The sequence below is a fragment of the Dendrobates tinctorius genome, unplaced genomic scaffold (assembly GCF_039654945.1).
Source record: "Dendrobates tinctorius isolate UK_male_01 unplaced genomic scaffold, ASM3965494v1 ptg000375l, whole genome shotgun sequence".
NCBI lineage: Eukaryota > Metazoa > Chordata > Amphibia > Anura > Dendrobatidae > Dendrobates > Dendrobates tinctorius.
Window position 1 is genome coordinate 378,649 of NW_027362041.1, and position 18,572 is coordinate 397,220.

At 46.6% G+C, this 18,572-nt stretch overlaps 1 protein-coding gene across 1 annotated transcript in view; it reads right to left on the reverse strand.

The window, feature by feature from the left end:
• IARS1 (isoleucyl-tRNA synthetase 1) overlaps positions 1 to 18,572 on the reverse strand; it is a 237,217-nt gene that overhangs the window by 143,555 nt on the left and 75,090 nt on the right. The window contains exons 9-10 of the mRNA XM_073562980.1: positions 2,609 to 2,669; positions 1,935 to 2,030 (exon numbers count right to left, since the gene is read on the reverse strand). Coding sequence (XP_073419081.1) covers positions 1,935 to 2,030; positions 2,609 to 2,669 — 157 coding nt within the window. The remainder of the gene's footprint in view (positions 1 to 1,934; positions 2,031 to 2,608; positions 2,670 to 18,572) is intronic.

Genomic DNA, 18,572 nt, shown 5'->3' on the forward strand with positions numbered 1-18,572 from the left:
TATTATTATCTTCATTTAATTTGTCTTAAATGAAAAAACACAAAAAGAATTGTCCTAAAGCCAAATTGGATATAATTCCACACCAAACATAAAAAAGAGGGTGGACAAAAGTATTGGCACTGTTCGAAAAATCATGTGATGCTTCTCTAATTTGTGTAATTAACAGCTCCTGTAACTTACCTGTGGCACCTAACAGGTGTTGGCAATAACTAAATCACACTTGCAGCCAGTTGACATGGATTAAAGTTGACTCAACCTCTGTCCTGTGTCCTTGTGTGTACCACATTGAGCATGGAGAAAAGAAAGAAGACCAAAGAACTGTCTGAGGACTTGAGAAACCAAATTGTGAGGAAGCATGAGCAATATCAAGGCTACAAGTCCATCTCCAAAGACCTGAATGTTCCTGTGTCTACCGTGCGCAGTGTCATCAAGAAGTTTAAAGCCCATGGCACTGTGGCTAACCTCCCTAGATGTGGCCGGAAAAGAAAAACTGACAAGAGATTTCAATGCAAGACTGTGCGGATGTTGGATAAAGAACCTCCACTAACATCCAAACAAGTTCAAGCTGCCCTGCAGTCCGAGGGTACAACGGTGTCAACCCGTACTATCCGTTGGCATCTGAATGAAAAGGGACTGTATGGTAGGAGACCCAGGAAGACTCCACTTCTTACCCCGAGACATAAAAAAGCCAGGCTGAAGTTTGCCAAAACTTACCTGAAAAAGCCTAAAACATTTTGGAAGAATGTTATCTGGTCAGATGAGACAAAAGTAGAGCTTTTAGGGCAAAAGCATCAACATAGAGTTTACAGGAGAAAAAAGAGGCATTCAAAGAAAAGTACACGGTCCCTACAGTCAAACATGGCGGAGGTTCCCTGATGTTTTGGGGTTGCTTTGCTGCCTCTGGCACTGGACTGCTTGACCGTGTGCATGGCATTATGACGTCTGAAGACTACCAACAAATTTTGCAGCATAATGTAGGGCCCAGTGTGAGAAAGCTTGGTCTCCCTCAGAGGTCATGGGACTTCCAGCAGGACAATGACCCAAAACACACTTCAAAAAGCACTATAAAATGGTTTGAGAGAAAGCTCTGGAGACTTCTAAGGTGGCCAGCAATGAGTCCAGACCTGAATCCCATAGAACACCTGTGGAGAGATCTAAAAATGGCAGTTTGGAGAAGGCCCACTTCAAATATCAGGGACCTGGAGCAGTTTGCCAAAGAAGAATGGTGTAAAATTCCAGCAGAGCATTGTAAGAAACTCATTGATGGTTACCGGAAGCTGTTGGTCGCAGTTATTTTGGCTAAAGGTTGTGCAACCAAGTATTAGGCTGAGGGTGCCAATACTTTTGTCTGGCCTATTTTTGGAGTTTTGTGTGAAATGATCAATGTTTTGCTTTTTGCTTCATTCTCTTTTGTGTTTTTTCATTTAAGACAAATTAAATGAAGAAAATAATACCAAAGAATTTGTGTTTGCAATCATTTTCAGGAAGAAACTGAGTATTATCTGACAGAATTGCAGGGGTGTCAATACTTTTGGCCATGACTGTACACATACACACACACACACACACATACACACACACTTTGAGCTTTATATATTAGATGTGTTAGTGCGCGCGTGTATAGTGTGTGTAGTGAGCGACCAATAGCATATAATGAGATAGAGGGGTGTGTGTGTCCGGGATCAAACATGCCAGAAACTCGGACGAGTCTCGCATCTTAATACCCGCCACTGCCGCTGGCACTCGGGAGCGGAGCGTGCGGCTGCATGTATTTGACAGTGCCGGGTTTTAAGATGCGAGACTCGTCCGAGTTTCTTGCATGTGTGATCCCAGCCTGAGTATGTGTGTGTGTGTGTGTGTGTGTGTGTGTGTGTGTGTATGTGTGTGTGTGTGTGCGTGTGGGGGGGGGGGGTCTCCATTCTCATGGCACTTACTGCTCCAAAGTATGGGGCCTGGTGGACCACCCCAGTGCCATCTTCTGACTTCACGTAGTTGTCAAACACAACAGTGAACGCTCCACTGTCTGCAGCCTGGAAAGAAGGACGACAAGGTGAGTGCCATGAAGTCCACCATGACGGCTCCGCCAGCATTTTCATGTAAAAGGCCCCCTCAAATCAATCCTAGAGAGCACAACCAGCAGCTCAACTTACGAGAGACCACCTGACATCAATCCTAGAGACTGCAGCATTTCCACAAGTGATCTCCATGCACAGGAGACCACCACACCCCACTTCTCTATGCTAATGTTCCATTTCTTCATGCAACACCTTCAGATCATGGAGAAGATACGGCAGTTTATTCTCCAGTTTAACAGCTAAGGACTAGTGGCCGGGATTCGGCCCTACAAGACGGCAGGCCGCAGGAGACGCTCGACCACCCACAGATCCAGCTGGAGGGGTGAGCCAGAGAGTTGGTACACAAGGGACATGATGGCTGACTGTACAGAACGAGTCCTGGGACAGTGACGTCCTCTAGGCAGCTCATTTCTTACACCCCCTAGGAGCTTCATGGTCACAATGCAACCACACAAATGCCCCCGAGGAGACAAACAGGCGATCGGGCCCAAACCATCTAAGATAAATCATCACAAGGAAAATTTAATTCTTACCTTTGCAAAGTAGTCAAACAATGGCTGATAGCGCTTCCCTTTAAGGGCGAGGCCTGGAAACCTAAAGACAGAAATACAGATCAGAAGGATCATACAGGAGAGCCGAGCGTGGAAAATGACATGACCACCATCAACACTCCTCCCCCAATAATGGCAGATCTGAGGACCACCATCCACAACCCTCCTCCAATCATACCAGATCTGAGGATCACCATCCACACCCCTCCCCCAATCATAGCAGATCTGAGGAGGACCACCATCCACACCCCTCCCCCCAATAATGGCAGATCTGAAGACCACCATCAGGAAAAATATTAATTATTTTCCAGGGTTCTGGGGACACAATCAGAGCTGGCCTACTACTCCACTCCTCCCAACATTGGTTTCTGTAGGACCAAATCCTACATACAGCTCCCCTCTCTCTCCGTGAATTTTCAGCCACCCCTCTCTTCAAGCAAATGGTCAGCTTGGAATGCTGAGTTTTATTGTCTGCTAGGACTAGCGGAGCTGAATGCGTTTTTCCCTCCAAAAAAACTGTCTTTTAAGCAAATCACTCCAAGTCAAATTCATTAATACACATTAATCCCAGAAACATGAAAAACAGACTTCCAGGACCTGGGCACTTAGGGTTATGCATGGCAGCATTTTGCGACATTTAGGGCTATCAGAAACCTGGGAAATGAAATTCTGCCCACCAGCAAATCACAGACATACCGTGTGTGGACTTTAAAAAACGGTAAAATCACAAGGGAAAAAATAATGCCAACATCTTGGGCCTGTGAGCTTCCATTCCAAAGATATGTCATAAAGGAATTGTCGTTAACATTCGAAGATATGTGTACCTCCCAGAAAACAGCCCATAAGTGAGGTCAGCAAAGAGGGAACAGCTGAATACCATGCTGTGGTACTGGATCATTTCTTTGGGATCTCTCCTCCCCTTTATCGACATGTCATACCTGAGACTGAGATTTAGTATGTTTATAGAGCAGCCATATTATAAATCCCAATAACGTAAGGAGAACTGAATAATTTTTCCTAAAAATTTGAGAAAGTTATGAAGCGTCCAATAAATATCTGTTCTGTTCCTGAACAGAGGATCTCAGCTTTTAGTGTTATGTCCATGCTCAGTGGTAAATCTCCTCCTCTACAGGTCAGAGTAAAAAGCCACTGATAAGGAATGCCTGCACTCATCTCAAGAACTGCTAGTGTTAACAGGAAAACAGGATTAAGGCAAGTACTTCTAAAAGCACATCTAAACTTATAATAAACTGTGCATAAACCTATAGTCCAGTGCAGGTTTTTGCTGTATGCTTCACATTTTAGTTTGCTCTTCCTCTGAGCTCATGTTTGGAGAGGTTATTTGATCTGATGCTCTTCATGTTGTCAGCTCTGCTAGCAGTTTCAGTTTCTTTCTGGGGTATGATTCAGCACAATTTCGCTCTCGCCCTCCTCCCCTCTTCATAGACTGAAGCATGATGTGAAACATTTACTGAGCTGTACCCTGAGAAACGCTCGAGATTGAAAGATCAGAGTAAAGCTATCTAATAACACTTATTACAAACGGTTTATTTGTCATTGATTTGTGCAAAGTTTGTTTTATTTCTATCCAAAATTATACGATTCCCTATTCTTGCAGGAAGTACAACATGCCTTTTTTATAGGACAAAATTATTTTCAGAGTGAACTTATAATGACTACAAAATGCCTAAGAAGCTTCCTATAAAGTCAGCTGCATCTGAGCATTTCACATTAACTCAAGATACAAAATATTGTACGTGTCAGTGTATGACAGATGAAAACAAAGGCCGTGAGCTCCTTATCAGGGCATCCTCCGGCCGAGATACAAATGCTCCTACGAGAGCTTCCAACCTAACAAGACATTGACAACGTTTACACCCAGAAGTGTTCAAAGCGATGACAGAGAAAGATCACGACACCAAGAAACCAGTGCCCAGCATGCAAAGGAGGAGGAAAGTGTCTCAAGCATCAGACACAAGATATCATGTGACAGGTACTGTAACAATGACAGCAGACATGTGTCATTAGACGCCCATAGAGCGCATTGGACCATCATCATTATCTGCACCACCAAATGGCTGTAAACTTGGTGTTTCTCCAGAAAGAGAAAGTATTAGAAAATTAGTGATTGAAGAAACCCTTAAGCAAAAGGAGGCTCCTAAAAAGATTCTCGAGTCACCTTATATTTCTTACAATGGATGCTGCACACGGCACAGAGGAAACTATTCTGCTACCAACGTCAATTTGTTTGTGACAAGAAGAGAATTGTTCCCAAGACACTGGCAGTAAAAGATACGAAAGCTCCTCACAGCAACGAGTGTCTGCAGGCCAGAGTGGAAAAAGTCCTGCAAGATTCTAAGTCCATAACGGCAGGTTCTTGTTATTGTACTCACAATGCTGTAAACATAAGTACAGTTATACTGATGACTGAGAATAATGGAGGTGAACAGCAGCTAGAAGAAACCTTCAGAGTTTGTATGTGAGAAGGAAGCCACCATTCTGTACCTGACATGCTTCAGACATAAGTACCAGTTATACTGATGACTGAGAATAAGGAAGATGAATAGGAGCTAGAAGAATCCTTCAGTGTCAGTATGTGAGATGGAGGCCACCGTCCTGTAAGTGAGGAGCAGACAGATATTACTGCAGAAGAAAAGAAACTGATAATTTACAATGAGATGATACTGATCAAACTGCTTCCACCCTCTCTCATATTCATCACATGCACAGTGTTGTGCACACGCTGCAGCCAGCAATAAGCGAGTCTGCAGGAGGGACACGCTGCAGCCAGCAATAAGAGAGTCTGCAGGAGGGACACGCTGCAGCCAGCAATAAGAGAGTCTGCAGGAGAGACACGCTGCAGCCAGCAATAAGAGAGTCTGCAGGAGAGACACGCTGCAGCCAGCAATAAGAGTCTGCAGGAGGGACACGCTGCAGCCAGCAATAAGAGTCTGCAGGAGAGACACGCTGCAGCCGGCAATAAGAGAGTCTGCAGGAGAGACACGCTGCAGCCAGCAATAAGAGTCTGCAGGAGAGACACGCTGCAGCCTGCAATAAGAGAGTCTGCAGGAGGGACACGCTGCAGCCTGCAATAAGAGAGTCTGCAGGAGGGACACGCTGCAGCCAGTAATAAGAGAGTCTGCAGGAGAGACACACTGCAGCCAGCAATAAGAGAGTCTGCAGGAGAGACACGCTGCAGCCAGCAATAAGAGAGTCTGCAGGAGGGACACGCTGCAGCCAGCAATAAGAGTCTGCAGGTGAGACACGCTGCAGCCAGCAATAAGAGAGTCTGCAGGAGAGACACACTGCAGCCTGCAATAAGAGAGTCTGCAGGAGAGACACACTGCAGCCAGCAATAAGAGTCTGCAGGAGGGACACGCTGCAGCCAGCAATAAGAGAGTCTGCAGGAGAGACACGCTGCAGCCTGCAATAAGAGAGTCTGCAGGAGAGACACACTGCAGCCAGCAATAAGAGTCTGCAGGAGGGACACGCTGCAGCCAGCAATAAGAGTCTGCAGGAGGGACACGCTGCAGCCAGCAATAAGAGAGTCTGCAGGAGAGACACGCTGCAGCCAGCAATAAGAGAGTCTGCAGGAGAGACACGCTGCAGCCAGCAATAAGAGTCTGCAGGAGGGACACGCTGCAGCCAGCAATAAGAGAGTCTGCAGGAGAGACACGCTGCAGCCAGCAATAAGAGTCTGCAGGAGGGACACGCTGCAGCCAGGAATAAGAGAGTCTGCAGGAGAGACACACTGCAGCCAGCAATAAGAGTCTGCAGGAGGGACACGCTGCAGCCAGCAATAAGAGTCTGCAGGAGGGACACGCTGCAGCCAGCAATAAGAGTCTGCAGGAGGGACACGCTGCAGCCAGCAATAAGAGAGTCTGCAGGAGAGACACGCTGCAGCCAGCAATAAGAGAGTCTGCAGGAGAGACACACTGCAGCCAGCAATAAGCGAGTCTGCAGGAGGGACACGCTGCAGCCAGCAATAAGCGAGTCTGCAGGAGGGACACGCTGCAGCCAGCAATAAGCGAGTCTGCAGGAGGGACACGCTGCAGCCAGCAATAAGAGTCTGCAGGAGGGACACGCTGCAGCCAGCAATAAGAGAGTCTGCAGGAGGGACACGCTGCAGCCAGCAATAAGAGTCTGCAGGAGGGACACGCTGCAGCCAGCAATAAGAGTCTGCAGGAGGGACACGCTGCAGCCAGCAATAAGCGAGTCTGCAGAAGGGACACGCTGCAGCCAGCAATAAGCGAGTCTGCAGGAGGGACACGCTGCAGCCAGCAATAAGAGTCTGCAGGAGAGACACGCTGCAGCCAGCAATAAGAGTCTGCAGGAGGGACACGCTGCAGCCAGCAATAAGAGTCTGCAGGAGGGACACGCTGCAGCCAGCAATAAGAGTCTGCAGGAGGGACACGCTGCAGCCAGCAATAAGAGTCTGCAGGAGGGACACGCTGCAGCCAGCAATAAGAGAGTCTGCAGGAGAGACACGCTGCAGCCAGCAATAAGAGAGTCTGCAGGAGAGACACACTGCAGCCAGCAATAAGAGTCTGCAGGAGAGACACACTGCAGCCAGCAATAAGAAAGAGTCTGCAGGAGGGACACGCTGCAGCCAGCAATAAGGGATAGTCTGCAGGAGAGACACGCTGCAGCCAGCAATAAGAGTCTGCAGGAGGGACACGCTGCAGCCAGCAATAAGAGAGTCTGCAGGAGAAACACACTGCAGCCAGCAATAAGAGAGTCTGCAGGAGAGACACGCTGCAGCCAGCAATAAGAGAGTCTGCAGGAGAGACACGCTGCAGCCAGCAATAAGAGAGTCTGCAGGAGAGACACACTGCAGCCGGCAATAAGAGTCTGCAGGAGAGACACGCTGCAGCCAGCAATAAGAGAGTCTGCAGGAGGGACACGCTGCAGCCAGCAATAAGAGAGTCTGCAGGAGGGACACGCTGCAGCCAGCAATAAGAGAGTCTGCAGGAGAGACACGCTGCAGCCAGCAATAAGAGAGTCTGCAGGAGACACACTGCAGCCTGCAATAAGAGTCTGCAGGAGAGACACACTGCAGCCAGCAATAAGAGAGTCTGCAGGAGAGACACACTGCAGCCAGCAATAAGAGTCTGCAGGAGGGACACGCTGCAGCCTGCAATAAGAGAGTTTGCAGGAGAGACACACTGCAGCCAGCAATAAGGAAGAGTCTGCAGGAGAGACACGCTGCAGCCAGCAATAAGGAAGAGTCTGCAGGAGAGACACACTGCAGCCAGCAATAAGGAAGAGTCTGCAGGAGAGACACGCTGCAGCCAGCAATAAGAGAGTCTGCAGGAGAGACACACTGCAGCCGGCAATAAGAGTCTGCAGGAGAGACACGCTGCAGCCAGCAATAAGAGTCTGCAGGAGGGACACGCTGCAGCCAGCAGTAAGAGAGTCTACAGGAGGGACACGCTGCAGCCTGCAATAAGAGAGTCTGCAGGAGAGACACACTGCAGCCAGCAATAAGGAAGAGTCTGCAGGAGAGACACGCTGCAGCCAGCAATAAGGAAGAGTCTGCAGGAGGGACACGCTGCAGCCTGCAATAAGAGAGTCTGCAGGAGAGACACACTGCAGCCAGCAATAAGGAAGAGTCTGCAGGAGAGACACGCTGCAGCCAGCAATAAGGAAGAGTCTGCAGGAGAGACACACTGCAGCCAGCAATAAGGAAGAGTCTGCAGGAGAGACACGCTGCTGCCAGCAATAAGAGAGTCTGCAGGAGAGACACACTGCAGCCGGCAATAAGAGTCTGCAGGAGAGACACGCTGCAGCCAGCAATAAGAGAGTCTGCAGGAGAGACACACTGCAGCCAGCAATAAGAGAGTCTGCAGGAGAGACACGCTGCAGCCAGCAATAAGAGAGTCTGCAGGAGAGACACGCTGCAGCCAGCAATAAGAGAGTCTGCAGGAGAGACACACTGCAGCCGGCAATAAGAGTCTGCAGGAGAGACACGCTGCAGCCAGCAATAAGAGAGTCTGCAGGAGGGACACGCTGCAGCCAGCAATAAGAGAGTCTGCAGGAGAGACACACTGCAGCCTGCAATAAGAGTCTGCAGGAGAGACACACTGCAGCCAGCAATAAGAGTCTTCAGGAGGGACACAATGCAGCCTGCAATAAGAGAGTCTGCAGGAGAGACACACTGCAGCCAGAAATAAGGAAGAGTCTGCAGGAGGGACACGCTGCAGCCAGCAATAAGGAAGAGTCTGCAGGAGAGACACACTGCAGCCAGCAATAAGGAAGAGTCTGCAGGAGAGACACGCTGCAGCCTGCAATAAGAGAGTCTGCAGGAGAGACACACTGCAGCCGGCAATAAGAGTCTGCAGGAGAGACAGACTGCAGCCAGCAATAAGGAAGAGTCTGCAGGAGAGACAGACTGCAGCCAGCAATAAGAAAGAGTCTGCAGGAGAGACACACTGCAGCCAGCAATAAGAAAGAGTCTGCAGGAGAGACACACTGCAGCCAGCAATAAGAAAGAGTCTGCAGGAGAGACACACTGCAGCAGGCAATAAGAGATAGTCTGCAGGAGAGACACGCTGCAGCCAGCAATAAGAGAGTCTGCAGGAGAGACACGCTGCAGCCAGCAATAAGAGAGTCTGCAGGAGAGACACACTGCAGCCAGCAATAAGAGTCTGCAGGAGGGACACGCTGCAGCCTGCAATAAGAGAGTCTGCAGGAGAGACACACTGCAGCCAGCAATAAGGAAGAGTCTGCAGGAGAGACACGCTGCAGCCAGCAATAAGGAAGAGTCTGCAGGAGAGACACACTGCAGCCAGCAATAAGGAAGAGTCTGCAGGAGAGACACGCTGCAGCCAGCAATAAGGAAGAGTCTGCAGGAGAGACACTCTGCAGCCAGCAATAAGGAAGAGTCTGCAGGAGAGACACGCTGCAGCCAGCAATAAGGAAGAGTCTGCAGGAGAGACACGCTGCAGCCTGCAATAAGAGAGTCTGCAGGAGAGACACACTGCAGCCAGCAATAAGAGACAATCTGCAGGAGGGACACGCTGCAGCCGGCAATAAGAGTCTGCAGGAAGGACACGCTGCAGCCGGCAATAAGAGTCTGCAGGAGGGACACGCTGCAGCCGGCAATAAGAGTCTGCAGGAGGGACAGACTGCAGCCAGCAATAAGGAAGAGTCTGCAGGAGAGACACACTGCAGCCAGCAATAAGAAAGAGTCTGCAGGAGAGACACACTGCAGCCAGCAATAAGAAAGAGTCTGCAGGAGAGACACACTGCAGCAGGCAATAAGAGATAGTCTGCAGGAGAGACACACTGAAGCAGGCAATAAGAGATAGTCTGCAGGAGAGACACGCTGCAGCCAGCAATAAGAGTCTGCAGGAGAGACACACTGCAGCCTGCAATAAGAGAGTCTGCAGGAGAGACACACTGCAGCAGGCAATAAGAGATAGTCTGCAGGAGAGACACGCTGCAGCCAGCAATAAGAAAGAGTCTGCAGGAGAGACACACTGCAGCCAGCAATAAAAGATAGTCTGCAGGAGGGACACGCTGCAGCCGGCAACAAGAGAGTCTGCAGGAGAGACACGCAGCAGGCAATAAGAGATAGTCTGCAGGAGAGACACACAGCAGGCAATAAGAGACAATCTGCAGGAGAGACACGCTGCAGCCAGCAACAAGAGAGTCTGCAGGAGAGACACGCAGCAGCCGGCAACAAGAGAGTCTCCAGGAGAGACACACTGCAGCCAGCAATAAGAAAGAGTCTGCAGGAGAGACACACTGCAGCCAGCAATAAAAGATAGTCTGCAGGAGGGACACGCTGCAGTCGGCAACAAGAGAGTCTGCAGGAGAGACACGCAGCAGGCAATAAGAGATAGTCTGCAGGAGAGACACACAGCAGGCAATAAGAGACAATCTGCAGGAGACACGCTGCAGCCAGCAACAAGAGAGTCTGCAGGAGAGACACGGAGCAGCCGGCAACAAGAGAGTCTCCAGGAGAGACACACTGCAGCCAGCAATAAGAAAGAGTCTGCAGGAGAGACACACTGCAGCAGGCAATAAGAGATAGTCTGCAGGAGAGACAGGCTGCAGTCAGCAACAAGAAAGTCTGCAGGAGGGACACGCTGCAGCCAGCAATAAGAGAGTCTGAAGGAGAGACACGCAGCAGCCGGCAACAAGAGAGTCTGCAGGAGAGACACTGCAGCAGGCAATAAGAGATAGTCTGCAAGAGAGACATGCTGCAGTCAGCAACAAGAGTGTCTGCAGGAGGGACAACTGCAGCCAGCAATAAGAGAGTCTGCAGGAGAGACAGGCTGCAGTCAGCAACAAGAGCGTCTGCAGGAGAGACACACTGCAGCCAGCAATAAGATTGTCTGCAGGAGAGACAGGCTGCAGTCAGCAACAAGAGCGTCTGCAGGAGAGACACACTGCAGCCAGCAATAAGAGAGTTTGCAGGCGGGACACGCAGTCAGCAACAAGAGCGTCTGCAGGAGAGACACGCTGCAGCCAGCAAAAAGAGATTGTCTGCAGGAGAGACAGGTTGCAGTCAGCAACAAGAGAGTCTGCAGGAGAGACACACTAAAGCCTTCATTAAGAGATAGTCTGCAGAAGAGACAGGCTGCAGTCAGCAACAAGAGCGTCTGCAGGAGAGACACACTGCAGCCAGCAATAAGAGATTGGCTGCAGGACAGACACGCTGCAGTCGGCAACAAGAGAGTCTGCAGGACAGACACACTAAAGTCGGCATTAAGAGATAGTCTGCAGGAGGGACACACTGCAGCCAGTAATAAGAGAGTCTGCAGGAGGGACACACAGAAGCCGGCAATAAGGGATAGTCTGCAGGAGAGACACGATGCAGATGGCACTATTGGGGTCCCTCAGGGCCCAGTCCTTGGCCCCCTTCTCAACTCTCTCTCTACTCGATCCCAATTGGACAAACCATCAGCAGATTTGGCTTTCAGTACCAACTTTATGCAGGTGACACACAACTATACCCGTCATCACCTGACCTTACCCACACTGTACTACAGAACGCCAGTGACTGTCTGTCCGCAGTCTCCAACATCATGTCCGCTCTCTATCTGAAATTCATCCTCTCCAAAACTGAACTTCTTGCTCTTGCTGTCTTCTAACCTCCCTAAATCTGACATCTCACTGGGTGGCACCATAATAACGCCAGGGCAGCAGGCACACTGTCTGGGTGTTATTTCTGACACCAATCTTTCCTTTACCTCCCATATACAAATCTCTTTCCGCTTTTGCCTCTTACACCTAAAGAACATCTCTACAATCAATCCCTTTCTCACCATGGAAACAACAAAGACCCTCACTGTCGCCCTGATCGACTCCTGCCTGGACTACTGTAATGCTCTATTAATTTTCCTCCCCCTCACTCGACTTTCCCCATCTCCGGTCCATCTTTAAAGTGCAACGGTCACCTGTTTTGGCCACTTTAAGATGCGGTCGCTACGTTTCAGGGCTTATCTACAATATTCTATAATGCTGTAAATACAGTGCGTTGCAAAAGTATTCTGCTCCCTGGAACTTTTCAACCTTTTCCCACATATCATGCTTCAAACATAAAGAAACCAAATGTAAATTTTTGGTGAAGAATCAACAACAAGTGGGACGCAATTGTGAAGTTGAACGAAATTTATTGGTCATTTTAAATTTTTGTGGAAAGTCAAAAACTGAAAAATGGGGCGTGCAATATTAATCGGCCCCTGTAACATAATACTTTGTTGCGCCACCTTTTGCCACGATTACAGCTGCAGTCGCTTGGGGTATGTCTCTATCAGTTTTGTACATCGAGAGACTGAAATTCTCGCCCATTCTTCCTTGTCAAAAAGCTTGAGCTCAGTGAGGTCTGATGGAGATCGTTTGTGAACAGCAGTTTTCAGCTCTTTCCACAGATTCTTGATTGGATTCAGGTCTGGACTGTGACTTGGCTATTCTACCACCTGGAGACGTTTATTTGTGAACCAATCCATTGCAGATTTGGCTTTATGTTTGGGATCATTGTCTTGTTGGATGACAAATCTCCGTCCCAGTCTAAGGTCTTTTGCAGACTCCAACAGGTTTTCTTCAAGAATGGTCCTGCATTTGGCTCCATCCATCTTCCCTGTCCCTGCTGAAGAAAAGCAGGCCCAAACCATGATGCTGCCACCACCACCATGTTTGACAGTGGGGATGGTGTGTTCAGGGTGATGAGCTGTGTTTGCCTTTACACCAAACACATCGTTTGGCATTGTTGCCAAAAAGTTAGATTTTGGTTTAATCTGACGAGAGCACCTTGTTCCACGTTTGGTGTGTCTCCCAGGTGGCTTGTTGCAAACTTTAAGGCTATGTCCCCACGTATGCAGAAAATTTCTGCTTCAAAACCGGACTCCTTCCAAGAAAACGCATGGATGTATTTTTTTTCCGCGCGTCTTCTGACTCATAGAAAAGAGCTAAAAACGCGGACTTTTCCGCAAAATTAATGAGCATGCTGCATTTTTTACCGCTAAGCGTTTTTGCACGGAAAAAAACGCATCAATGTGCACAAAAAGAGCGGAATTCATTTAAAATGAAAAGGATGCTTCTTCTATGCGTTTTTGAAGCGTTTTGACAGGGACAAACGCTTCAAAAACGCGAAAAAAACCACTTACGTGGGCACACAGCCTAAACGATACTTTTTATGGATATCTTTGAGAAATGGCTTTCTTCTTGCCACTCTTCCATAAAGGCCAGATTTGTACAGTGTAAGACTGATTGTTGTCCTATGGACAGACTGTCCCACCTGTAGATCTCTGCAGTTCATCCAGAGTGATCATGGGCCTCTTGGCTGCATCTCTGATCAGTCTTCTCCTTGTTTGAGATGAAAGTTTACAGGGACGGCCGGGTCCTGGTAGATTTGCAGTGGTATGATACGCCTTCCATTTCAATATGATCGCTTGCACAGTGCTCCTTGGGATGTTTAATAATCTTTATTTATATAGCGTTTAAATGCTATATTCAGGGTGGATAAAAATCAATGTTTTTTTTTAAAAAAATAAAAAAAAATAAAAAAATCGGATTTTTTTTATTTAAATCGGATTTTTTTTATTTAAATCGGATTTTTTTTCAATAAACTGCTTTTTGAGGAAAATATTTTACCATCCAAAGGTTCTTCCATCATGAGATAAAGCTGAGTTGTTTAACTCAGTAGAATAAAGGCTGTATATGTGTAACATTCACAATGCCATGCTCTTCCAGAGGTTTCTGTAGGATTAGTGGGCAGTTTCTCTCCTATATTATCACAGACGCTCGCTTTACTTACGCAGTTCTCAAAACTGAATTTGACTCCGCAGAGGTCCCAGCCTCTTCTTCACGGCAAAAATGTTACAACATGAACAGAGTTGAGAAAAAGACCTTAATCCTATTGTTCTACAAACCTATGAATACAGAATCAACCCCTTCAGTGCCAAGTCCAAGAAGTTAGACAATATGATTCTGATTGTTTGGAGTGGAATAGATCTGCACAACACAAGAAGAATGTGAATCTAAGTGTGAGGAGGAGGAAGGGCAAGCAGACAAGAAAATGAAAGTGAAACTTTGAGCACAATACTGCAGCATAGCCACAGACAGACAAGTCTGGATCTGTTTGTGTGTACGATCTGAGGTTTATTACATTCTTTCCTTATAATGGCAGCAGGCCGTAAAAGAGATCCAGTTTGGGAATATTTTAATGAAGCTCCTTCGCCTATCGGTAAGGCAGGCATGCGTGCAAAATACAAACGATGCAACAAAGAGATGCAAGGCCTGGTGGCGCGAATGAGGCAACATCATGAGAAGTGCGGTGATGAAGATGACCAAAGAAACTTCTGAACAGGCAGGATCTTCAGGTTGGTAAACATTTTTATTGAATCCTATTTCTAAAGACTGAACTGTCATGTGTGAGAAAAATTATATTTCTTATTATTACTGCATGTTACTGTCACATTTGGTACTGTTATGAAGAAAAACAAATATTCCTTTTGGGGCAGGGGCAGTGATGTGTTGTGTACAATAAGCAGAAATTGTATAAACAATAAAATAACAGCATTGACTTTTTTTGTTTAGGGGAATTCATGGATTCTGGAAACTATCCACCTCCAAGATCACCATCATCCTGTTCTACAGGTTCAGAGTTATCCATCCAGGATAGTGCTTCATTAGCAGCAGCATCATCATCAGACACCCACAGCCACATATCACCATCACCCAAAAGGAAGAAAAAACCTTTACCTCCTGGAACCACCATAGATAGGTTTGTGATAAGAACTAGCAGATTAGAAAAAGAGTTGATTGATGAAAAAATTGCCCAGTTTATTTATGCAACGAACTCTTCTTTCCGTCTGACTGAGAACCCACATTTCATTAATATGGTTCAGTCACTGAGACCAGGATACAGTCCACCCAGCAGAGCTGATGTTGCAGGGAAACTGCTGGATCAAGTGTATGACAGAGAAATGGAGCAATGTGCAACAGCTCTGGAGGGTAAAATTGTTAATCTAAGTATTGATGGGTGGAGTAATGTCCACAATGATCCTATTGTATGTGCTTGTATAACAACAGAAGAAGGTAAAGTCTTCCTTGCACAAACAACTGATACGTCAGGAAATGCACACACAGCAGAATACTTACAAGAAGTGGCAGTAAAAGCTATAACGACATGTGAACAAAAATTCAAATGTCTAGTACGCAGTTTGGTCACTGACAATGCTGCAAACGTATTCAAGATGAGAAGAGATTTAGAAGAGCAGGGAGGGAATACAAAGCTGCTAATAACATATGGTTGCAGTGCTCATTTGCTGCACCTATTAGCCAAAGACTTAAGTGTTCCAGAAATAAAGGCTAATGTTGTTGAAATTGCTAAATACTTCCGTAATAATCATTTTGCTGCAGCAGCTCTGAAAAGGATGGGTGGAACCAAGCTAACGCTCCCACAAGATGTTAGATGGAACTCTGTGGTGGACTGTTTTGAGCAGTATATCAAAAACTGGCCTATTCTGATGACACTTTGTGAAGAAAATCGAGATAAAATAGATGGCACTGTCACGGCCAAAATCCTCAACATTGGGCTTAAGAGAAATGTTGAACATATGCTGAGCTTCCTGAAACCCATCTCTCAAGCTTTAAACAAAATACAGAAAAATAGCTGTTTTATTGCGGATGCTGTTGAAATTTGGAAGGAACTGAGTGAACACTTAAAAACAGAACTACACATGGACAGAATTAAATTACAAGCAGTAAACAAACGAATGGGACAAGCACTGACTCCAGCTCATTTTTTGGCAAATATTGTCAATATCCAATATCAGGGTCAAAACCTAAGTGCTGAGGAAGAGGAGTTAGCTATGACATGGGTATCCAGCAATCATCCATCTTTAATGCCAACTATAATAAACTTCAGAGCTAAGGGGGAACCATTCAAGAAATATATGTTTGCTGAAGATATTTTAAGGAAGGTCACACCAGTAAACTGGTGGAAGTCACTTAAGCGCTTGGATTTAGAGACTGTTCAAGTAATGATTTCACTTTTAACAGCAGTAGCTTCTTCTGCAGGCGTTGAAAGAATATTCTCTTCCTTTGGACTCATTCATTCTAAATTGAGAAATCGGTTGGGACCCAATAAAGCAGGAAAGCTTGTTTTTCTTTTCCAGATTATGAATAGGAACAAAGAAGAAGATGATGATGAAGATGACAAGTGAGCTACAGAGGACAGCAGGGACAGTAGTATTTAAGTTTTTCATGTGTCGGCTGGGCTGACAGTCTAAGTTTCTTAAAATATATATATATTTTGTTTAGCCAAATTAGTTAACAAACATGGATGTTTGTTTAAGCAAATAACTTATGCTGTAATGTTGTTATTGTTTCAGTTGAATAAATCTATTTAAATTGTAATTAAGGTCAGGATTATTTTTCTCCTTCCTAAGTACAACAGAACAGTGGTGTCCAAATATGAATGATTAACCCATTAATCTGGGGAGAAAAAAGTAATATAAAAAGTGATTCTAAAAATCTTCATCTACTTGCATGTTAAAGTAGCAAGAACTAGTTTAGGTAGAAACTTTGATTTAAATCACTGATTTAAATCAAGCCTTACTGACTAGTGATTTAAATCGTGATTTAAATCAGTTAGATTTAAATCAAATCCACCCTGGCTATATTTATAGATGCTTAAAGTCTTGGAAATCAATTTGTATCCAAATCCGGCTTTAAACTTCTCCACAACAGTATCACGGACCGGCCTGTTGTGTTCCTTTGTCTTCATGATGCTCTCTGTGATTCATACAGAACCCTGAGACTATCACAGAGCAGGTGCATTTATACAGAGACTTGATTGCACACAGGTGGATTATATTTATCATCATTAGTCATTTAGGACAACATTGGATCATTCTGAGATCCACAATGATCTTCTGGAGTGAGTTTGCTGCACTGAAAGTAAAGGGGACGAATAATATTGCACGCCCCACTTTTCAGTTTTTGAATTTCCACAAAAATTTAAAATAACCAATAAATTTCATTCAACTTCACAATTGTGTCCCACTTGTTGATTTTTCACCAAAAATTTACATTTGGTATCTTTATATTTGAAGCATGATATATGGGAAAAGGTTGAAAAGTTCCAGGGAACCGAATACTTTCGCAAGGCACTGTAAGCCCCCGGTCCGACCTGCAAGATTAAAAAAAAAATAAGTTTTTGTATACTTACCCGCAGGGTGGTCCGATCCGATGGGTGTCGTAGGTCCGGGTCCTCCCATCTTCTTGTGACGCCGCCCTCCTGCTTGCTTCCTCGCTGCCGGCATCGCGCTCCTGGGCAGGCGTACTTCTCTGCCCTGTTGAGCGCAGAGCAAAGTACTGCACTGCGCAGGTACCTGGAAAGGTCAGAGAGGCCCAGCGGAGCAAGAAAGTAAGTATGAGGGAGTCATTTCAAGAAGATGGGAGGCGCCGGACCAATACCTGCGACACCCATTGGACCGGACTGCATCGGACGGCTCCCCCCGGTGAGTATAATAAAACTTATTTTTCTTACCTTGCAGGTCGGACCGAGGGCTTATCTACAGCATTATAGAATGGCCGGCTCCCTTTAATGCAGCAGCCTGGGTCGTCCATCTGGCTAATCGGTACTTGGATACCTCCACTCTGTGCCAGTCAATGCACCGGCTGCCCATTCATTATAGGGTCCAATTTATACTGCTCGTTCTCACCCACAAAGCTCTCCACAGTGTGGCCCCCCCAACATTTCCTCCCTCATTTCTACCGCCCCCTACCCGTCCTCTTTACAGTGCACCCCCCCCTGCATTTCCTCCCTCATTTCCATCACCCTGCTCATCCTCTCCACAGTGCGACCCACCTACATCTCCTCCCTCATTTCTATCTACCACCCGACGCGTCCTCTCCACAGTGCGGCCCCCCCTACATCTCCTCCCTCATTTCTGTTTATCGACTTAACCGCTTGTTGTTGTCCGCAAGTGACTTTCAACTAACCTCTGCACTAATCCATACCTCCCACTCCTGGCTCAAGACTTCTCACGCGTTGCGCTAATCCTTGGGAATGCTCTACCCCAAGAAATCAGGACTAACCACAACTTTTAGTTTTAGGCCCTCCCTAAAAACACATCTGTTTAGAGCGGCTTATCCTGTTCCATCAAACTCCACCGCACCCAAAAACGTCACACATACTGGCTGGTGACAACCTCATGCAGCCTTTATCTATCCCACACTCACTCAAGAAGGCTGGACCATCATTGCAACTAAGTCCCTGTACTTTGTGTCACCCCCACCTCATTGTAGACTCGCACGGGCAGGGTCATCATCTTTGCTTTAATTATATTATCTTTAACATTGTTATTTATGACTTGGATATGAACTGCTGTAAAGCGCTGCGGATTATGTTGGCGCTATATAAAGATTATAATACTAGCTGAAGAGCCCGGCGCTGCCCGGGCATAGTAGCTAACTGTGGTTAGTT